At 60.8% G+C, this 18,981-nt stretch overlaps 1 protein-coding gene across 2 annotated transcripts; it reads right to left on the bottom strand.

Annotated features, from left to right (window-relative positions):
* Positions 1-5,101: 5,101 nt before the first annotated feature.
* Klhdc7a (kelch domain containing 7A) lies at positions 5,102-11,788 on the bottom strand. Of its 2 annotated transcripts, XM_078025428.1 has the most exons (2): positions 9,223-11,788; positions 5,102-6,266 (listed from the first exon to the last, which is right to left on the bottom strand). In XM_078025428.1, exons 1-2 carry the CDS (start codon positions 11,418-11,420, stop codon positions 6,182-6,184), a joined length of 2,283 nt encoding a protein of 760 aa, XP_077881554.1. In that variant the 5' UTR covers positions 11,421-11,788; the 3' UTR covers positions 5,102-6,181. The 2 variants fall into 2 exon arrangements, with proteins under 2 accessions (XP_077881554.1, XP_005317574.2); XM_005317517.5 differs by lacking the exon at positions 5,102-6,266 and having other exon boundaries at positions 7,069-11,595.
* Between the last annotated feature and the right edge of the window lie 7,193 nt (positions 11,789-18,981).

Here is an 18,981-nt window from a genome sequence, read left to right as displayed (position 1 = left end):
ACAGCTACTCTGCTCCACGTCCCTGTGAATGCTTCTGAAGGCGTCCTCAGGACCCACGCCGCAGCGTCGCCATCAACACACCGCTTACCTGCGCTGTTCCCAAACTCTATTTTTGTCAAAGCAACAAAAATAATTAACTTAGCAGGAGGATGGAGGAAAGATGCAGAGAACAGAGAGCCGTTCCCCCTTCGTCTGGCCCAGGGGCGACCAAGAGGAAATATTGGGGACTTTGAGGAAGAAGCTCATCATCAAATTTTCTTGCTCAAAGCACACCACTGAGCTGGGTGCTGTGTAGTTTGTGGAACCTTCCAGAATGAATGAGACCATCTGTCTCTGTGCTTACGGCACATTCCCAACTGTCTGTGCTGGCGGAGCGGAGGATGCCCGCACCCGTGGGAAGGTGGTTCTCCAGAGTTAAAGACGACACGAGGGGTGGGCGGGTGGAGAGGGCAGGGGGACCCCGGGGGGAGTGGGTGCAGACCTCCCGATTGGGAAGACGGAAAAGCTCGGGGGACAGACAGTGGGCTGGTGGCCCCAGGAAGTGCAGGTTCTGGGTGCCACCCAACTGTCAGCCTGCAAATGGTTCAGACGGTGAATTTTATATTGTGCACATTTTACCACCGTAAAAAGAGAGTGATATGTCTTTTTTTTTTTTTTTTAACTTACCACACAAAAGTAGTCACAATATTCCGATGGGGGAAAAGCATGTGGAGAGGAAGACCATGATTTTTTTTTTTTGAATTGTGGGCAACGAGAAGGGGGGAATGCAGAAGTCAAACAGAGCGGGCGCAGCCGGGCGGGAGTGGGCCGCCGTCTCCTCGGGCTTCTCTGTGGGTTTCCAAGTGCATCGTCTCCGGTGGGTGCTCATGGGTCTTTGTAATCAGATAAAACAGAAGTAGACGTGCGTCGCAGACGCATTCAGTGCCCCCGAATCGTACATTTTAATTGCACATTTTGTGACAGTGGCCAATTTTGGGTTGTGAGTATTTCACAACAATTTTTTCCCCCGGCAGCGAGCTCTGAGCTCTGGGCTTCCTTGAGCTGGTGAGACCCGGCTCCGCCTTCCCACTGCCCCCACGCGCTGTGACTCAGGAAGTGTCTCAGTGTCCCACAGACCCAGATGAAGCCTTAACTGCAGGCAGGTAAGGTCCCCTGAGTACTGGCTCCAGGGGGTGGTGGGTGCCTCATATTAGATTGTTTTGTTTTGTTTTTTAAAGAAATCACTCAACTGATTGTGATTCAAATTGAGGCCAGGATTATCTGTAAGACAGGGACAGTGGGATGCCACCAGGTAAAGGGACTGCAGGAGAAATGCTCCAGAGAGGCGTAGCTGGCCTCTGTGTGTGCTTGTGTGTGTGCGTGTGTGTGCGTATGTGCGTGCATAAGTGTGCATGTGCATGCATAAGTGTGCATGTGTGTGTGTGCGTGTGTGTGCATGTGTGGGCATGTGCATGCATGTGTGTGCATGTGAGTGTGTGTGCGTGTGTGCATGTGTGTGCATGTGCGTGCCCGTGTGTGTGCACGTGCGTGTGGTGTTTTCCTTCTATCGTGTGTTTGGTGCTTGTGGTGTTTGCTTATTGTCCTATCCGACCAGTGACATCAAAGCAACCTTGTAAAAGGGGTGTGTCATCCCTAAAGCAGAGGGGGCAGTAGGACACCATGTCCCTGAGTGTCCCCTCTTGTCCCCCAAATCCTAAATGAGTGAAGGGACCCTTGAGAGCAGGCCAGGCCAGGATGACCAGCTGCGCTATCGCAGGGACACTGGCTTTCTCTCCGGGGAATGAGGGTCAGCCCGTGTGACCTGCAGCAAGTGGCTGTCTGCACATGAGCCTGGCGCTGCCCCTTGGGGTGCTGTTCCTGCAAACCAAGCCAGCTAACGGCGATGGCGCCACTGCTTCGGAGCCTGGCATATTAAGCCCTCTCTGGATGGCAAGACGTGCAGGACCGAGGGCACAGGGGGAAAGGATCTGTGTCACTCACCAGCCGTCACTGGCCCAAACACGGGAGGAAGAAGTGCTGTGGTTGGGGGAGCAGGGTGGGCACAAGGGAGCCGCCAGCCTGGGGCCACAGGACCGTCCCCACAAGGGTTTCTCAAATCAGCCTAATGACCTCTACGCTGTCTCTGGGCATTTGGTCTCTGGGCAACCTTGCCCACCGCCCTGGCACAACTGGACAGTGGAGCAGACAGACGGACGGCAGGGGGACCTTCTAGATGCTGCTTGGAACCATTCAGGAGTTAGGGGACAGGGCTGGTGCCAGAGCAGGGCTGTCACTGGTGGTGAAGGAGGCAAGAGGGAATTGGTTGGGGAAAGAGAGTGTACCCATCTGTGGTCTTGTGCAGGGACAGGGAGCAGGTGGGCACTGACAGGGATATCTGTTGTGACATTATCAAAGGTATTTTTTTGGGGGGGGTCCTGGGGTTTGAAGTCAGGAGCACTAAAGCACTAAACCACTGAGCCACATCCCTAAACATTTTTATATTTTTTTAAAAGAGAGAGAGAGAGAATTTTTTTAATATTTATTTTTTAGTTCTTGGCGGACACAACATCTTTGTATGTGGTGCTGAGGATCGAACCCGGGCCACACGCATGCCAGGCGAGCGCGCTACCGCTTGAGCCACATCTCCAGCCCAACATTTTTACATTTTATTTTGAGACAGGGGCTTGCTAATTTGCTCAGGACCTCACTAAGTTGCTGAGGCTGGCTTTGAACTTGCAAACCTCCTGCCTCAGCCTCCCAAGCCGCTGTGATTTCAGGTGTGCGCCACGGTGCCCAGCTTATCAAAGGGATTTTATCACACTGGTTGAGCCAAGGACTCCTGGGGCTCAGTCCTACTGGGAAGCCTGGGAACTGGTGCACAGCCAGAGCCTCAGGACCCTCTTACCCATGGCTGGAAGGTGCTGGGAATTTGGACACCAGCCCCCTCCAGACCTCGGCTGAGCATCCTCCAGGGGGCGCCAAATCCCCGAGCCATGTGGCTTTCCCGCGCATGGGCAGAGCGGCTTTCCGCAGCTGGGAGGCTCCTGGGCCGGTGCAGGTGCCCGTGGTTGGCGCAGGGCAGGTGTGCTCAGCACCGGGCGGCTGCTCCGGAAGCTGCCACCCTGACATTGTGCACCACCATTGTGTGCTGGTGGCAGGCGGAGCTTGAGGACAGGAGAGGGGTTGAACCGTCTCTGCTGCAGACAGGAAAGCAGCCCAGCTGGCCAGGGTGACAGGGCCGGGGACAGCGCCCAGCACCCGCCCGTCACCATATGCAAACAGGACGCAGCTCTGCTGCAGCACTGGGCACTGAATACAGAGGCGCACAAGACCATCACTGCCCCGTCCAGCTCGGGGGACAGCAGACCAGTGACAAAGACTGTGTGTCAGAAGTGAGGAGTCACAAGGGCCACACGAGGGACACCCCAGGGAGGGGAGGGACCCTGAAGGGACCTCCGAGAGGCCAGCTTTCAAGGTGCCGAGGGACGGTACTGACAGCTGGGACAGCTCTCGGGGCTCCCTCACTTCCTCTGTGAGAGGGGACAATGGCAGATTCGGAATCTCCGTGCCAACCAAGTGTCGTGTGCCACAATGACAAGGGCTGTGGCTTGTGGCAAGTGACCTCAGGATTTGGGGTCTTGGCCCTCACCTCCCAGGTCCAAACCCCTGCCCGGATACTCCAGGGCACCCCAAAACCACCAGCAGGGCTTTTGGCCCCTGAAGACCAGGAGGGGCCTGGGCAGCCTGGAAGCCAGGCGGTCTCCTGGGTGACACTTGTCACCTTTATACTGTCTTTCAACAAACTGTCACGGAGCTCCTGCCCTGGGTCAGAGCCTCTACCTAACAGTGAGACACCAAGAGGAACTAGACGCAGCGGGCAGCAGAGCTCAGGCCTTCGTAGGTGGGGCCACGTGGAGCCTGCATGGCCAGCGCCTCGGACATTCCAGGGCTGGGGGAGAGGAAGCAGACCCCGCCCCCGTCCTGGTCCTCGGCTGGTCCTTGGAGCTGCTGCGTCTCCCCTGACCCTGTGGCACCTCCCTGGAGCCCGGCGGCTGCATCGCTCATCCACTGTGCAACCTCCGGCAGGTTCCTTCAACTCTCTGTGCCCGAGTTTTCCTCGTCTGTGAAACAGTCGTGTCCACGTGGGCTTGTTTTAAGAATTAAGTGAACTTCTACAGGTAGAGTCTGCGACAGCGCCTGGCAGTCGGTGGACGCGAGAGGCTATTTTTTAAGGAGTTGATCTGTTGATCTTTCTAAGATCCTCTGAGCTGGCTCAGGGCTGTCCCCTGTGCATGATGGCCCCTGTGTCCTGGGGAAGTGCCAGCCCTTCTGGGAGCGATGAGGCTGAATGGCAAGCCCCAGGGCCAGGCTCTGGTCCTGGACAGAACAGAGCAGGCCACACGGCTGACAGAGGAACCCAGGAGTCGGGTTGGCCTCGTCACCCTGGGAGCACCACTCCCCCTTCTTGAACTCCAGTGTCTTCCACCTAGAAAACGGAGGCACTCTGCCACCTCACAGGACTGTGGTGCCACGTACCCGTGGCTGGGCTGGGAGTCAGCTCCAGGTTTTGTGGTCTAAAGCCACAGCCCCCTGTTCCTGTCACGCACCTGTGCGCTGGCCCTTGGGTTGGGCACTTATTGAATAACCACAAATGCCCACGAACAGCCATTTTATTGGCTCTGATTCACCGAGGACCCACGCGTGGTTCACTTGGTAGCAGTGAGCGGAGCCGTCTAAGGGCTGGTATTCTGAGCTCGTGTCAATCACTGACCCCGCGTTCGAGTCACGCATCACCATGACACGCAGGCTGTGGAGTAGCTGATGAAGGGTGACCACAGCCCACAGGGTAAGAGGCAGAACTGAAAGCAAAGGCCCAGGGCTGACGCGGGTGAAAGAGGGCCCCTGCGGGCGGTCAGAGTGGGCCTCTGTTCACCAGGTGGTCCGGCAAGATGCGGGTCGGCGTGGGCCGCCGTTCCGCGGTGGTAGGTGTCCTCTCCGGGCTTCGGGTGAGGGAGCGACGTGGCTCAGCGTCTGGTGTGCCTGATAAACCCTGGGGCCTGTGTCTCCCTGATACGCTCCTGCCTCTGTGTGCCTCTGATTTAATTCAATAAATTCACAGGTGGCCATTTTATTAGCACGATTTATTTATCAGTCTGTGCTGTGACCGTGCCATGCACCCGGGGGTGATGCTTTTCCATGAGTCCCGGGCACCCGACATCTGGTGGCTGTCTACTTGCCCCGACAAGTCACCACGCGTCCTGCCTGAAGCCCTTGGGCTCAAGATGGAGAAGCTGAGGACCCAGGGCTGCCCGATCACACGGAGTGACCCAGGGCTCACTGGAAGCCACTGCCCTGGACCACGTGGAGTAACTCAGAGCAGGGCCCGGCCTGCTGTCCACAGCCGGTTCCTGGGGCAGCTGTGGTCAGCAGGAGCTGGGTGCCTGCTCGCTGGTCGGGAGTTTGGCTGGCTGTTGACTGGGCTAACTGGGCCCCGTGTCTGTCATGGTCCAGAGACTCGTCTGGGCTTGTTCCCAGGGGACAGTGTCTAGGAGTCCCAGGAGAGCAAACCTTGTGCTCAAGAGATGGCCAAGCCTCTGGGAAATCACGTGTGTTACTCGATGGCCAAAGCAAGTCCCATGACCAGATTTCAGGAGTGGACACACGGATGCAAAGGGGAGACTTTGACCTGCTCTGCCATCAACCGTGGTGTTTTGAGTAGAGAAGAAAACAACAGAATCCAGGTGTGGTGGCACCTGCCTCTAGCCTCAGCTACTCAGGAGGCTGAGGCAGGAGGATCTCCTGAGCCCAGGAGTCTGGGGCCAAGCTGCGCAACATAGCCAGACCCCATCTCTTAATGAATAATACAATAAAATCAGTTTGAAAAAATGGGACCATAGAAAAGCCTGTTAGCTTTGAATGTTCGATAAATGCATTGATGGTGAAGATATTTCTCCCAGCTTTTTAGGAATAAAAAGGCAAGTGTCATGTTACTAATAATCATTTAAATAAACACAGTCCCTTTGAACTTTGTGGGGTCCTGCCTCTGTCTCTCTCCTCCATGCCGTGAGCGGAGCCCCTCGCCAGCCAGGGCTGGGGTGACCCAGCAGGTCTCTGAGCCGGATGCTGGGGACACTGTTGTTATTCCGGGTGTGAAATCCATGTCTCCGCCTCCTCCTTGCACACAAAGGGCCACTGAGACCGATCACGGCCTGCGTACCGCTTTGAGCTCCGAGAGGCCACAGGAAACTACCCACCTGGGAGGGGGCGCAGGCCTCGAGGCTTTGAACCTGGATGGTGGGAAACATGAGCAGCTTCCGTCGTGAGCAACCCCCGACCTCCTGGGACAAGAGGGGCTTAATTCTCAGCCTCCTGTGAGGCCAGGGCCTCGAGAGAGAGGCCAGAAGGCCCTCTCCCCTAGCTGTTGTGGGAGACTGACCCTGAGCTGACTGTTCCTTGACCTGGTAGTTCTGGAAGCATCTCTTTGAGGGACAGATCCATGTGACAGAGGTCAGTGTGGAGGCCCAGGGAAATTAAGAACGTTTCCTTAGAGTTCAGAGCTCAGAAATGGAAGGTGATCGATCGGTGTCGGTGGAGAGCGGGTTGGGGACAGTCCAGGAGGTGGGCTAACGCTAAGTCCTTGGATACAAAGCCCCGGGAGAGGGCCGAGGAGAAGGGGGACCCCGCACGGTGGGAGAGACATTCAAGGAAGCAGAAGGTCTGGGATTTCGCCCCTGAGGGAAGCTCCCTTCAGGTCCCTGAGCCTCAGCTCCCGCCTGTAAAGGGCTCCCTGTGGGCCTTAGTGAAGTGACCACCGCGGCTGGCCAGCCCCAGGCCCAGGAGGGTGGCTCCATCAGGGGTGGCGCCCAGTCCCACTGGGCCAGGAATCCGCCAGGGAAGGAACCTGGCTCCTGCGGCCAGCTGTGGCCTTCCACCTGGCCACTTCCAGGGGCAGCTCTGTCCTACAGCCAGAAAGGGGTCCGGCCCCGGCCACAGGCCAATGCTACGGCTTCTAGGTGCTTCCATGGCTCGGCTGCTCCAGGCAGGACCTGGACTGGGCTTTCTGGTACGTATTGATGGAGGCCCCAGAGGGAAGGAGAAAACAAAGGACGTTTTATTTATGATGGAAGAAAAAATCCACAGGCCCAACAGGAGGGGGGTGTTTAAATAAACCGCGACGCATTCACTCCGCGGAATCGCGGCAACCAGTGAAAGGGTGTTTACTGAGGTTTGTAATAACACGGGGAAACGCTTCCTTCTGAAACGCTCCGTGAGCAAGGAAGCCCCCGGACTGTGCACTCAGCATAATCGCTCGGCGGCAAAGCCCAAGCCAAACAAAACCCTCGCGGAAGAAAAGGGCCTGAGGGACGCGCCACAGTAGGGGACGCTTTGGTTGGCAAAATCGGGGAGGTTTTTAATGTATGTACACTTTTCTCTATTTTCCACTTTTTTTTTTCCGTATTGGGTATGGCTGGCTTAAAGTGGAAGGCACCCCAAATCTAATGATTTTCTTTTCCTAAAAAAGAAAGAAAGCTCTTACTTGGAAAAGCAGGACAGATGACCCGTGGAGAGCCAGGTGACACAGAGGCCACCCGAGGCTACGGGCACCAGGTCAACAGGCCCCGGATATTAAGCAAGTTCAGGTACAAATCCTGGAGTCTGAGCCGGGAGGAGGCCTCAGCAGGCTGACCGCTGACACCTGGGTGTGGCCTCTGTGACAAACCCGCAGTCCTGCCGCTGGCTCCCGGATGTGGGGACTCTGCTTCTCTCCTGGTTTCTGAGCCAGGATCTGCTGTACGCAGTCGGCGTCCTGAATTCTTTCCTTTGACCCAGCAGCTACCCACAATGGCCGGGCACCTCTTCTCCTCTGCACTAAGGGGACACTCGCACGGAAGTGGCCCTGTCCTCCCCAGCCGCTGTGGCAGAGCCCTGCTAGTGGCCCAGCTGGCCTTCCCATCCCGGGTCCCAGTGTCTCCCGGATTTCCATTCAGAACCCTGCTCAGATGCCACCTCAGAAAGAGCCTGATCACCCCGCTTAAAAGAGCGACCCCGTCCCCTGACACCGGCCCCTGGCCCTGCCCTACCTTCCCCTGACACCTCGCGGCTCGGCTGCTCTCTGCTGGTTTCTGCGATTTCTTTGTCCGATCACCTGTTTTTCTCCACTAGCAGGTGAGCCCCCGGGCGGGAACCGGTCCTAGAACAGCGCCTGACCCGTGGTCAGTGTTCATCCCCCAGTGAACACACGGCTCCCTGGTCTTCCTTGCTCTGCCGCCATCCCCTGACCACTTCTGTCCCTCAACCCAACTCCAGGCCAGCCCGCCAGCTGGGACACGACCCTGAGGCAGCTCTGAGGCCATCGTGAGGGCTCTTTGGGAAACGATGAGGTGGCTGATCAGCGAGCTCTGCTGGGGACCGCGTCCTGCCTGGGAAGGACTTGGAGCCTGGGCAATGAGCTCTGTGGTCAGGCGGCCGTGGGCCTGAGCAGGGGCCCGGGAGGAAGGCGGCTCCCATCCAGTCACCTCTGTTCCTCCCTCTCAGGACCCCGCCCCGCTCCTGGCAGACTCCTGCAAGACGGTGGCTCTTCAAAATGGACGCTCCTCTTCCTCCCGATTCCGGGGAATTCCGGGGAACAAGGAGTCAGGTGGACTTTGGGAAACTTACTGTGAGCGAAGGTCCTGGGTCCCCAGCTGCAGCTGCCTGAACCCCGGCTTCCTCCCTGGTCCTGTCCAAACCCGCTCCCTCCTCTGTCCCACCCCCGGCCTGGGCGCTCCTGGGAACCAAGGGTGGCACCCAGGGACCAGCACTTAGGGAGGGGAACTTCCCCAATGCCGGCCGTCCCCAGAGGGACCAGCTCGAGAGGCTCTGGGGTCGCAGGCTCCTGGAACTGTGGTTGTGACGAGGTCGGGCCCCGGAGCTTTGGTGGGGGCCCCGAGGATTCAGATTGGAAGCAAAGTGCTGCTCATCCAGACAGACAGGCTGCCTCTGGCCTCAGAACCGGCTTTCGATTGTCCGCAGCCAGGGGAGGAGACGGGGCTAAATTTCCCCTCCGTGGTCACATCCCTGGGTCCCCCAGACATGGCCCCAGAGGATGGGTGGGCTGGGCTCCGCTCCCCGTTTTGCAGGAAGAGCCCCGTCCGGGGCTGCTAGACCCTGGTCTGGGGCCTACCAGGGACAGGCAGGGCCAGGACGGTGGGCAGCAGGGTGCCCCGTGGGGACGGGAAGCCCTGCAGTTCCTGGGGCACAAACCTGGGTGAGATGTGGTCGGCCAGGAAGCAGAGCAGGCGCTGGCGCCCCACGCAGTAGATGCGGCCGTCCACCGCGGCACACTGGAAGGCGTCCGGGTAGGGCGTCCGGTAGGAGGCGCACTCGTACCAGAGCCGGGTGCTGGCGCTGCAGCGGTACACGCCGATGCCCAGGCTGCGGTTGAGGTCGAAGCGATACAGGAAGCCACTGACCGCCACCATCTCCGCCGTGCGGTCCTTGCTGCCCCCCGTGGGGCCGGACCACCAGCGCTGCTCCCGGGCCGAGAAGCGGAGCAGCAGGTAGCGCAGGGTGCCACCCGTGACAAAGATCTCATCGCCACACACGGTGGCCGTGTGCGCCAGGGCGAACGTGTCATTGGGGAGCGGAGGGGCGAAGGCCCAGCGGTCCAGGCGGGGGTCATAACACTCCACGGTGTTCAGACACTCGCCCCCGATGGCGTACAAGTGCCCGTCCAGGGCCACCAGCCGGCAGTGTGGCCGGGCCTGGCTCAGGGGACACACCTCACTCCAGATCCCCGTCAGTGGGTTGTAGCAGAAGACGCGATTGGAGGGCTGGCGCCCAGATCCCTGGCAGCCGGACACCACAAAGAGGTAATTGAAGAGAGTGCAGGTGGCGCATCCCCAGGACACGGCCTCGGGGGGCAGCTGAGCCAGGGGGTGCCAGGTGTCTCGGGCATCGTCGTAGCAACAGAGGCGGCCACAGCCTTCCTGCGGGCACATGTCGGCCACCACCAGACACTTGTGGCCCTGGAGCCGCTGCTGGAGGATCAGCTCCCGCTCGGCCCCGCTCAGGCGCCCGTAGATGTCGGGGCTGCGGAGCACCTGGAGGTAGTTGTCGCTCATCACCCTGTAGGCTGCCTCCTTCAGGGCCTCCAGCTGCTGCCTCTTGGCCCAGGCCAGCACCTCGCAGCAGTTGCCCAGATCCAGGCAGATGTCCGGGGCCGTGGCGGGGCCCAGCGGCCCCTGGAAGAAGTTGGTCCCGGCCACAAGCTGCACCCGGGACTCCGCGCTGCTCCCAGGGGGGCTGGGCAGGGGGCCCTGGTGCGGGTGGGAGGGGGTGGGGGTCCCAAAGCCATCCAGCTGGAGCTGGAGCTCCGGGTGGTCGGCGATGTGCAGCAGGCTCTCCTTCCTGCCCAAGCCCTGTGCAGAGCGGGGAGAGGCCGCCATCTCAGCGCCTTCCTCCGTGTCGCCAGTCTCGCCTCCGGACACGGTTCCTGTTCCCAGGGGCCCTGGCACGGGCTCAGGGGACAGAGCCTGAGGCAGACCTGGCGTCCCGGGGGCCAGCCTGGAGACGGCCTGGGAGGTGGCCTCGACGTAGTAGTCATACACCTTGCCCCTCAGCCGCGGGCCCGCCCCCTCCGCCTTCCCGATGAGGTTCTCCTCCACTCGCACCCGGGCGCTGGACGAGAACGTGTAGGCCGCGTGGCCGGCGCCCTCCGGCTGCTGCAAGGCCAGGCCCAGGTCTGAGGTGGCCTGGAGGGCCGCAGTCTCTTCCCTGCTGGCCCCTGTGCTGGGGGGCAAGGCCTGGCTCTGGCTCACGTCACCGCTGCCTTCTCTGGCAGATGTCCAGCAGGAAGGGGGATCCAGCTTCCCGGACCCGGGGCGTGCAGGGGTCGCACCATCGGGCCGCGGAGCTGGCTCACCACCCACGCCGTCACCGTCCACTGCCACAGCAAGTCCAGTTACAGAGCTTTTGGGTTCACTGCCGACCCGGGGGCGGCGGGGAGGGCCAGGCTTACCGCCAGCAGCTGTTGTGGCTTCCTGGCCGCAGCAGGGAGCGGGCACCAGCTCCAAGTCCGGGCGCTGCCTGCCCGGCTCCTCTCCAGAACCCTTCCTGGGGGCCTGGCCGTCTCTGGAAGTGGCTCCGGTGGCCAGGACACAGGGGCCTCCTGGATCCTCCCAGCTGCAGCCCAGTGGCGTGCCGGCCTCCTTGCTGGCCCTCCGGCGCTTTCGCAGCGACCCTGGAGAAGCTCCCTGCCCGGCAGGCTGCCCCGAGCCCTCCGCTTCCTCCCGGGCCTGGGTCCTGGCCCCCGCACTGCCCTGGGGGGCCGGGGCCGGTCTCGACCTGTACAGCCTGTAGGCTGCGGTCACCAGGAGCAGCGCGGCCGCGGACAGCACCACCTTGCCGGCCAGCTGCATGTCCAAATGCCAGTCCTGGGCCTCGGCCCCTCTGGGGAGCATGCTTCTCGGGCTGACCTGGGGCAGAGGAATGTCAGGAATCCGATTAATGATTGCCCAATAGGGACGGTTCTGGGTCCCGCTGAGCCGAGTGGGAGGGAGCCCTGGGCGGGCTCGGGCTGGCCAGCTGAGAGTTGGAGCAAAGTTGACTTTGAGCTGGCAGAGTGGCCACCGGGGCCAGGGATGGCCGATCTCAGCGACTGGCCTCCTTAGATGCTTCCTGGGGGTGGTGTCGGGAGGAGGGGTCTGCCCAGGAGCTGAGTGGAGGTCAGCCACCTAAGGCGGCTCTGCGGCCAGCAGTTGGGGATGCAGCAGTGCCCAGTGGGTACGTGCAGAGGGAGGACGCTCTGAACCAGTCACCCGATGCCAGGAAATGCACAGGGCTGGCTGGTGTGTGTGTGTGTGTGTGTGTGTGTGTGTGTGTGTGTGTGTGTGTTTTGTTTTCTCGTTTGCAAATCCGCGGCACAGGAAGGTCAGGGTGTGGTGAGTCTGGCAGGTGCAGCCACAGCAGGCCTGGCATTGGGTGGCTCCTGTCCCCATGGTGGGGTCAGCATTCACCTGGTCAAGCGGGGGACACGGCAGGGCAGGCTGGAACCAGGGCCTGCGGCCCAGCCACCTGACCCAGCTCTTGACCACCTCTGCCCTCCTTCCCCGCCTGCCCAGGTTAAGAGAAACCAGCCTGGCCAGGAAGCAGCCCATCACACCAGCACCCCGAGAGGAGAGTTCCATGGCGAGAGGCTGAGAAAGACCGGCACCCCAACCCCTGCTCACCCTCCTATCACCAACTCTGTGGACCCTGGACCCAAACTGCCTGGCTCTGCCACTTACCAGCTGTGTGACCACTGACCAGTGACTTGGCCTCTCTGTGCCTCCATTTCCCTATCTAAAAAATGGCGGGGGTGGGAGGGTGACAGTCACTGAAAGCCCAGTAAGTATCATCTGTTCAGGTCTCCTTCCTCTTGCTCCTTGTCCTGCGTCACCATTGCTAGGATAATGGCATCGGCTGCCGTCCCCAAGCACAACGCACTCTGCTCTTACTCTGAGCAAGGTCCTCGAAGGGTCTCCGAACACCAGTGCAGGGGTCTCCGGCTCACGGTCTGCAGAACCTGGGCAGGTGGCAGCAACCAGCTAGGACTCCCCCCAGCAGCCCAGGGTGCCAGGCCACCGTGCCCCGCCCAGCCCGTCACCCCTGGTTTGGGAACAGCTGAGAGCTGAGGGGTGACGGGTTCACTCTTTCTTGACTGCTGTCATCGGATTGAAAAATGAACACGGAAGCCCGGCTGTGGCCAGGGAGGGGCCAGGAGGAGTCTGGCTGAGGCTCTGGCCCTGGGGAAACTCTAATACCTTGGTGGATGTTCACCGCCTTCTGCCAGGCCGCCAGCCACCCCTGGGTTCACCTCCTGCACGCGGCCAGCAGGCTGCCTTTGACCTCTGGGCTGGCGGGCCAGGGCGGCCCAGGCGGCTCTCCTGGGGCTTCCTCCCAAGTCGGTCTTCACGTCCTGGAGTCTCCTGTTCCAGGCTCTGTTCAACCTTCCCCTGCCACCGCCAAGTGCGCTGGGGCACAGTGTCTGTCCTTGTGGATTCTGAGCCCCCAAGGGTGAGATGAGCCTGGGCTTTGAACCCCAACCCTCCACGGGCCCCGTAACTGGGACGGCGGCCAGCTCGGGCCGTGCCTTCCCGCTCGGTGGACACCCAGCAGGCCTCTGGGCGAACCGCTTCTCCTGCTCGCGGCCCCTTTGGGGAGACACTGTGTCCTCGTTTCTGGGCAGAAGTGGAGCTCTGTGTCACGTCCACTGGCTGGTGAGTGGGTACCTCGATCCCTGTGTGCAGACTCCACGATTTTACGGACCTAAATTCACCGGTGCCACTTCTCCCAAAGCCCCTTGGTGACTGGAGACTCCCAGGATCCCTTTCTTTCCATCATGGGTGACAAAATTGTAATTGTCACTGGGATGGGCACAGCTATCCCCGAGGGAGCTACTTAGAAATGCGGATTCCCAAGCTTTGTGCACAGATGTTCAGGCTCAGCGGGTTTGGGGTGGTCCTGGGGAACCTCGATGTTCACAATGGCCTTAGTGGATCTCCGTGGCCCGGGAGGGAAACCGAGTCAGCCTTTCCCAGTGCTGAGGGCCGAGCGGGGTATATCTCTGCGCCCCACACGGTCGAGGTGAGCAGTACACCCAGATCCGCATCCAGCACGGGAAGGAAGTCCTGGGGCCCTGCCCACCTTAGGCCACCTCCCTACCAGGTCAGCCTTCGTCTTCCAGGGGAGGTTCGGAGGCCCAGGGGGACTCGGCGTCTCTCTTGCCGGTGGAGAGCGGAGAGACTTGGTCTCTGACCCAGCGGCCGGACAGCCCGTCGCCCGCCTCCTCCTGGGGAAGGGAAGGAAGGGACCTGAGGGCCACGAACATGGCCTGTCCAGGGCCAGGGGTAGCTCAGTGGTGGAGCTCGTGCCACCGAGCCCCGGCCCTGGGCTCAACCCCTGGCACCAACAAAAAGAAACATGGATTTTGTCCAGTGACGAGAAACGATTTCCCAGGGTTGCTGAGGGACCCCAGCGGCAGGGGACCGTCTCAGTGTAGGGACAGCTTTGGGGCTCTCGTCCCCTTGGAGGGGGCAGACACGCAGGCGTGGACGCCTGGCCACTCACTGTCCTCTAAGATGCCACCGCGAGGGCTCCGTCTCGGCCTCTGTGAAAGCTACTTCTCATCTCAGACTCCACGGCCCGGAGCTCTGTCCCTGGGCCACCGGCACCCACCCTCCAGGGTTCCACTGGAGCCACGTCCCTGGGTACTGGGTGTCCCAGACCTGCCCCAGGGCGAAGGAGGGAAAGTGGGGGGACTTCTGGAGTCAGAAGACCCAGCCCAGCCCCAGGGGACTCCCTGCCCAAGTCCAGAAGACGGTGTCCCCATGATCAAGCCACCGGCTGGCTCCCCGAGGAGAAGCTAATGAGGCGACCTATCAGAATGGAAGTGGGGAGAGTTCTAGAAAGAAGTGCTGCGCATTGGTGTTGAGGAGGGGAGGCCAGGTGGACAGGTCTCCAGTTGGCCACCAGGTGCTTCCCTGGCATCAGGCCACCTGCTGCAGTGTGACCCGGAGGGTTGAAGGGACAGTCACAGCCCTGGGCCCGTGGGGACTGAGGCCTAGCAGGACAGGAACATGCCAGGCAAGGGGACGGGTGTGGCCGGCGGAGGGGGCTGGCTCCTGGGAGCATGCAGGAGCCATTGTACCCGCCTGGGACCCGAGAGAGGGGACGAGAGTGGGGACGGGGAGGACCTCCGTGACAGAGCACAGGACTTGGGGCTGGGAGCAGGCTGAGTGCCGGAGGCAGGTGGCCTGATTTGAATCCTGGTGTGGCACTTCCCGTGACCATCCCTGTTTAGAGACAGAAGTGACATTTGCAAAACAGCTGTCCTCATTCATGGACCCCGAGGTCTGCCTTCGGGCCCAGTCCTCAGGGAGCAAGCCCTGGAGACGTGGAGGTTTCTTATTATCAGGTGGGACAGGCCACAGATGAGGAGAAGGAGTTTGTCCTCAGAGCTCCCAGAGGAGGGGGTACACCGTGTCTCCCCGGGAAACTCCGAGGCAGAGAGGGAGGGGAGAGGAGGCCCGCTGCCGTGGGTGGCAGGGTTTGGGGGAGGTGGCCCACAGGCTGGGCCTGTCTTGGTCACGTGAGCCCAGGGCGGGGGTTGGGGGGGGGGATACAGGCCAGAGTGACAGGGCCCCGAGGGTGTTGGGGGCAGTGGGCTGGGGCTGGGGGTTTGCTGGGCAAGGTGGGCTCCTGGCCAGCGGAGCCAGCTGACCCTGGGCGGGGCCCTTCCCAGGCCTCAGTACCTGGAAATAAGGAAGGACTCAACACGGAGTCGGGGGACACGGGGCAGAGGGGGGGTGGCCCCGAGGGGCGCTGGGGTCTGAGCTCCACCCCGAGGTTCCCTTCCCCCGCAGGTGAACCCGCAGCCGCCGGCTGACTTCAACTCCGTAAATCACAGCTTTCTTTCTTTCTTTCCCAGTCTCTGTTTGGAGAAAGTGAAGAAAGGAAGACAGGAGAGAAAAAGATAATTGGGAGTCTGCATCCGCCACCGACCTGGTCTCCCTGCTCGAGGGCGGGATAAATGGAAGCTCTTCCTCCCGGGCTGCAGGGGAAAGAGACGTGCGTGCGTGCAGACAAACGGCCCCTCTCTGCGGGGTCAGCCTCACGTCCACCCTGCCAGGCCACCCGCCCTTGCCCAGGCTCTGGGTTCTAGACGCCAGCTCCAGGTGGCCACGGCAGAAGAGGCCCCTCGGCTGGGGGCAGGTGGGCACGGGTGCCTCGGGAGGGGAGCTGCGAGCAGAGTGGCGGAGAAGTTGGAGGGGGGCTGGGGGGCCACACGGCCCTTAACACTCTTGCACGGATGTGTCTCCACGTACACAAAAAGTGCCCGTGTTTGTACAAGGATATGCGTGTGCACACACATATATGCACACACACCACACACATATGCACACACGCGCGTGCACACACGCACACACACGCACGAGGGAAGGCATAGATCTTCTGAGTCTTGAAAGGTCAGAGATCCAGCCAGGTGCCCTGTGCTCTAGTCCCAGCTAGACTGGACGGGAGAGGGGAGAGGGAGGAGGGAGGGAGGGAGAGAGAGAGAGAGAGAGAGAGAGAGAGAGAGAGAGAGAGAGAGAGAGCGCGCTTCTGCCTGGGACTAGGCCACGGGGCAGGGGCCAGGCTGTGGAGAAGGAGGTCACGAATTTGCTGGTGACTTTCCACTCTGACTGGGCCCTTCCTTGGGTAAACACTTCTTGACATACGCTGGGTTCTGTGACACTCCATCCCTGGCTTGTCCCCGGCTGCTGCGCACTGCACACCCCTGGGTTCTCACAATGCCTGATGTTTCCTTCTGGTCGGCAAATAGCCACCGCCCCATGCCACCAGCCTGCCTGTGGCTCCCCCAGCACGCCCTGGTCCTGCCCCTGTCTCCCTCTGTTCCCCCTCCGTCCCCCCCACCCCCCACCCCCACCGTCATGAACTCCAGGTCGGCCCTTGGTGCTGCTGCGAGGGTCTTCCGAAGGCTGCTTCCTGCTGATGGGCAGCCCCCCCGTGAGCGTGTTGAGGTCTCCTCCAGCGACACCCCTCCAGGCCTCTGCTGTGCTCCATCTGGGGGACACCGGTGCTGGAGGAGCCCCTCTGCCCAGCTCTGGGGCTTCTGAGCCTGTGAAGGTAAAACCAGGACCATGATGGACCTGTGTGGGGCTGCGGAGACCCAGTGCCCGCTCCCTCATTCCAGGGCGCCCCAGCAACTATCCAGGGACATGACCTCAATGAATAGCCCTCGTGGTCATTAAGGGACTGGCCCCTGACCCTGACCAGGCGTTTTGATTCTGCACCTCTAGCTGCTGCGTTATCGAGGCTCCTAGGAGGTGACCTCCCCCTCTGAGGGCCAGGGCTTGGAGTGGCCTGCAGGGGGAGCTCTAGGCAATCTTCTCTTTGACCTTGGACCCGTCCCTCACCCAGGCCACCCTGCTGCCTGCCACCAAAATTCGTCTCCATAGCACCCCGGGGAGAGCCAGAGGTGCTCCAAGGGACAACCTTGCCCCTCAGGTTCTGTACGAGCAGAGACGGGGACACTGGGGGGTGGGGGAGGGCAAGCACACAGCAGCTGCCGAAAAGAGGTCTGTGTGGGGGAGTTTCAGGGCACGAGGAAATGTCCCATTTAGGATTGCCACCACACAGGCCATTAGGAAGTGGAATAATGGCTCGGGATCTGTGCCTGTGAATTTGATGGGGAAATTGAATGTGAAGCGGTTGGCGGTTGGCGGTGCGGGCGGAGGCGCAGCGCCTGCTGATTTTCCCCCCCGGGGGGCGGGGGTGGAAGACGAGGCTGGGGTGGTGGCTCCTGCAGAGACAGAGGCGCCCCAGGATTAGCAGAATAATCACAGCGAGAGCCACGTCGGCAGGGCTCTCTCCTGCCAGACCAGGGCTCTGCGTGGCCGCCCGCGTCATCTTCTCTGTCCTCCGTAGCAGCCCTGCCTGCCAGGTGGGAAGATGGGCCCATTTCCTTGGAGGAGGAAACCAAGGCTCCGTTTCTTGCCCAAGGCCAGGTCTGTTCTGCCCCCAGGTCCTCCTCTAGGAATCTTGCCACTCAGGGAAGCCTCCCCAGGAGTGGTTAACACGCAGGGTCCCACCCCCCTCAGAAAACCAGACTCTCGCTCTCAGCTGGACCTCGGTGATTCTCCCGAGGCACCCTGAGCCCCTGGGTCGGTGTCCGCCCTCCCACCCTCCCACCATCTCATGATCAACCTTGAACCTCAAGGGCTTGGGTCCTCTCCCACCGCAGGCCAGAGAGGGGGGTGGTCCGTCTGAGCGGCGGGTTTCTTGTTTTTGTTTTGATGCTGGGGATGGAACCCAGGGGCACTTCACCACCAAGCCACACCCCCAGCCCGCTTTATATTTTATTGAGGGACAGGGTCTCCCTGAGTTGCTTAGGGCCTCACTGAGTTGCTGAGGCTGTCTTTGAACTTGTCATCCTCCTGCCTCAGCCTCCGGAACCGCTGGGCGGACAGGCCTGTGCATATTGCACCCGGCTCTCCCGTGTCAGTCTTGGTGAACATCTCTACCGGGGGTGACAGTTTTTTTTTTCCCTGTGCCTCAGTTTCCTTATCCCTCAAATGGGAAGGATGCCACCCATCTCATGGGGCTACTGTCAGAAACACGTTGAGGTGTGGCCTCCAGAAGGCTTTGAAGGTTGGGGGGATGGGCGGGCCCTGTTGCGCATTGACGCGGGTGTAGCAGACCCTGGGTGAAGGGCTTCGGTGGCTTTTTCTCATTTAAGTGAGTTTTGACAACCCTACCTGGCAAGCGGAGTCGTCCTGGTTTGTAAGAGAAAGCCCAGCCGTCGAGGTCACTTGTTCAAAGTTGCACAGTAAAAAAAATGGCAGCCCTGGGACTGGACCCAGAGCCCGCAGAGCGAGGGCCTGCGGCAGGGCTGCCTCCTCCTGGCCTCCGGTCGCTTCTCCTGACAGCACCCCTGAGCGCCACCAGCCCTGCTGTGCCCTTCCAGCCACACAGAGGTCCCTGGCTGTCCGTGGGGCCGTCCTGGCCGTCCTCTCTCCCTGGCTCTCGCCTGCCCCTTTTGTCAACGGCAAACCTCGTTCCTAAGCTGCGGCTGCCCGTCTCCAGGATGTCCCGTGGTCCCCACAGTCTCTCCAATCAAATCTAAGAGCCTCGGCCTGTTCTCAGAGGTCCCCTTGACATCCCAGCCTCGTTTGTCACTGTTCCCAAACACCCGTTCTGCTCCAGCCAAGCTCATCCGTTTACTGTCCCCTTGTCCCCGCCGTCACACGGGCCATTTCTCCCTCTCAGGAAGCGCTTTTCCAAATCTCGGCTGTCCTGTTCATTTTTGCAAAACCCCAGCTCAAAACCGGGTCTTCAGCTGGGCATGATGGGACAGGCCTGTCGTCCCAGCTACCTGGGAGGCTGAGGCAGAAGGATCACAAGTTCAAGGCCAGCTGCAGCAACGTAGTGAGACCCTGTCTCAAAATAAAAAGTGAAGAGGGGCTGTGGCTCAGGGCTCGC

Source organism: Ictidomys tridecemlineatus, chromosome 11, assembly GCF_052094955.1.
Source record: "Ictidomys tridecemlineatus isolate mIctTri1 chromosome 11, mIctTri1.hap1, whole genome shotgun sequence".
In the NCBI taxonomy this organism is placed as follows: Eukaryota; Metazoa; Chordata; class Mammalia; order Rodentia; family Sciuridae; genus Ictidomys; species Ictidomys tridecemlineatus.
Note: the sequence above shows the minus strand (reverse complement) of the source record. Positions and strands in the feature narration are given on the sequence as shown.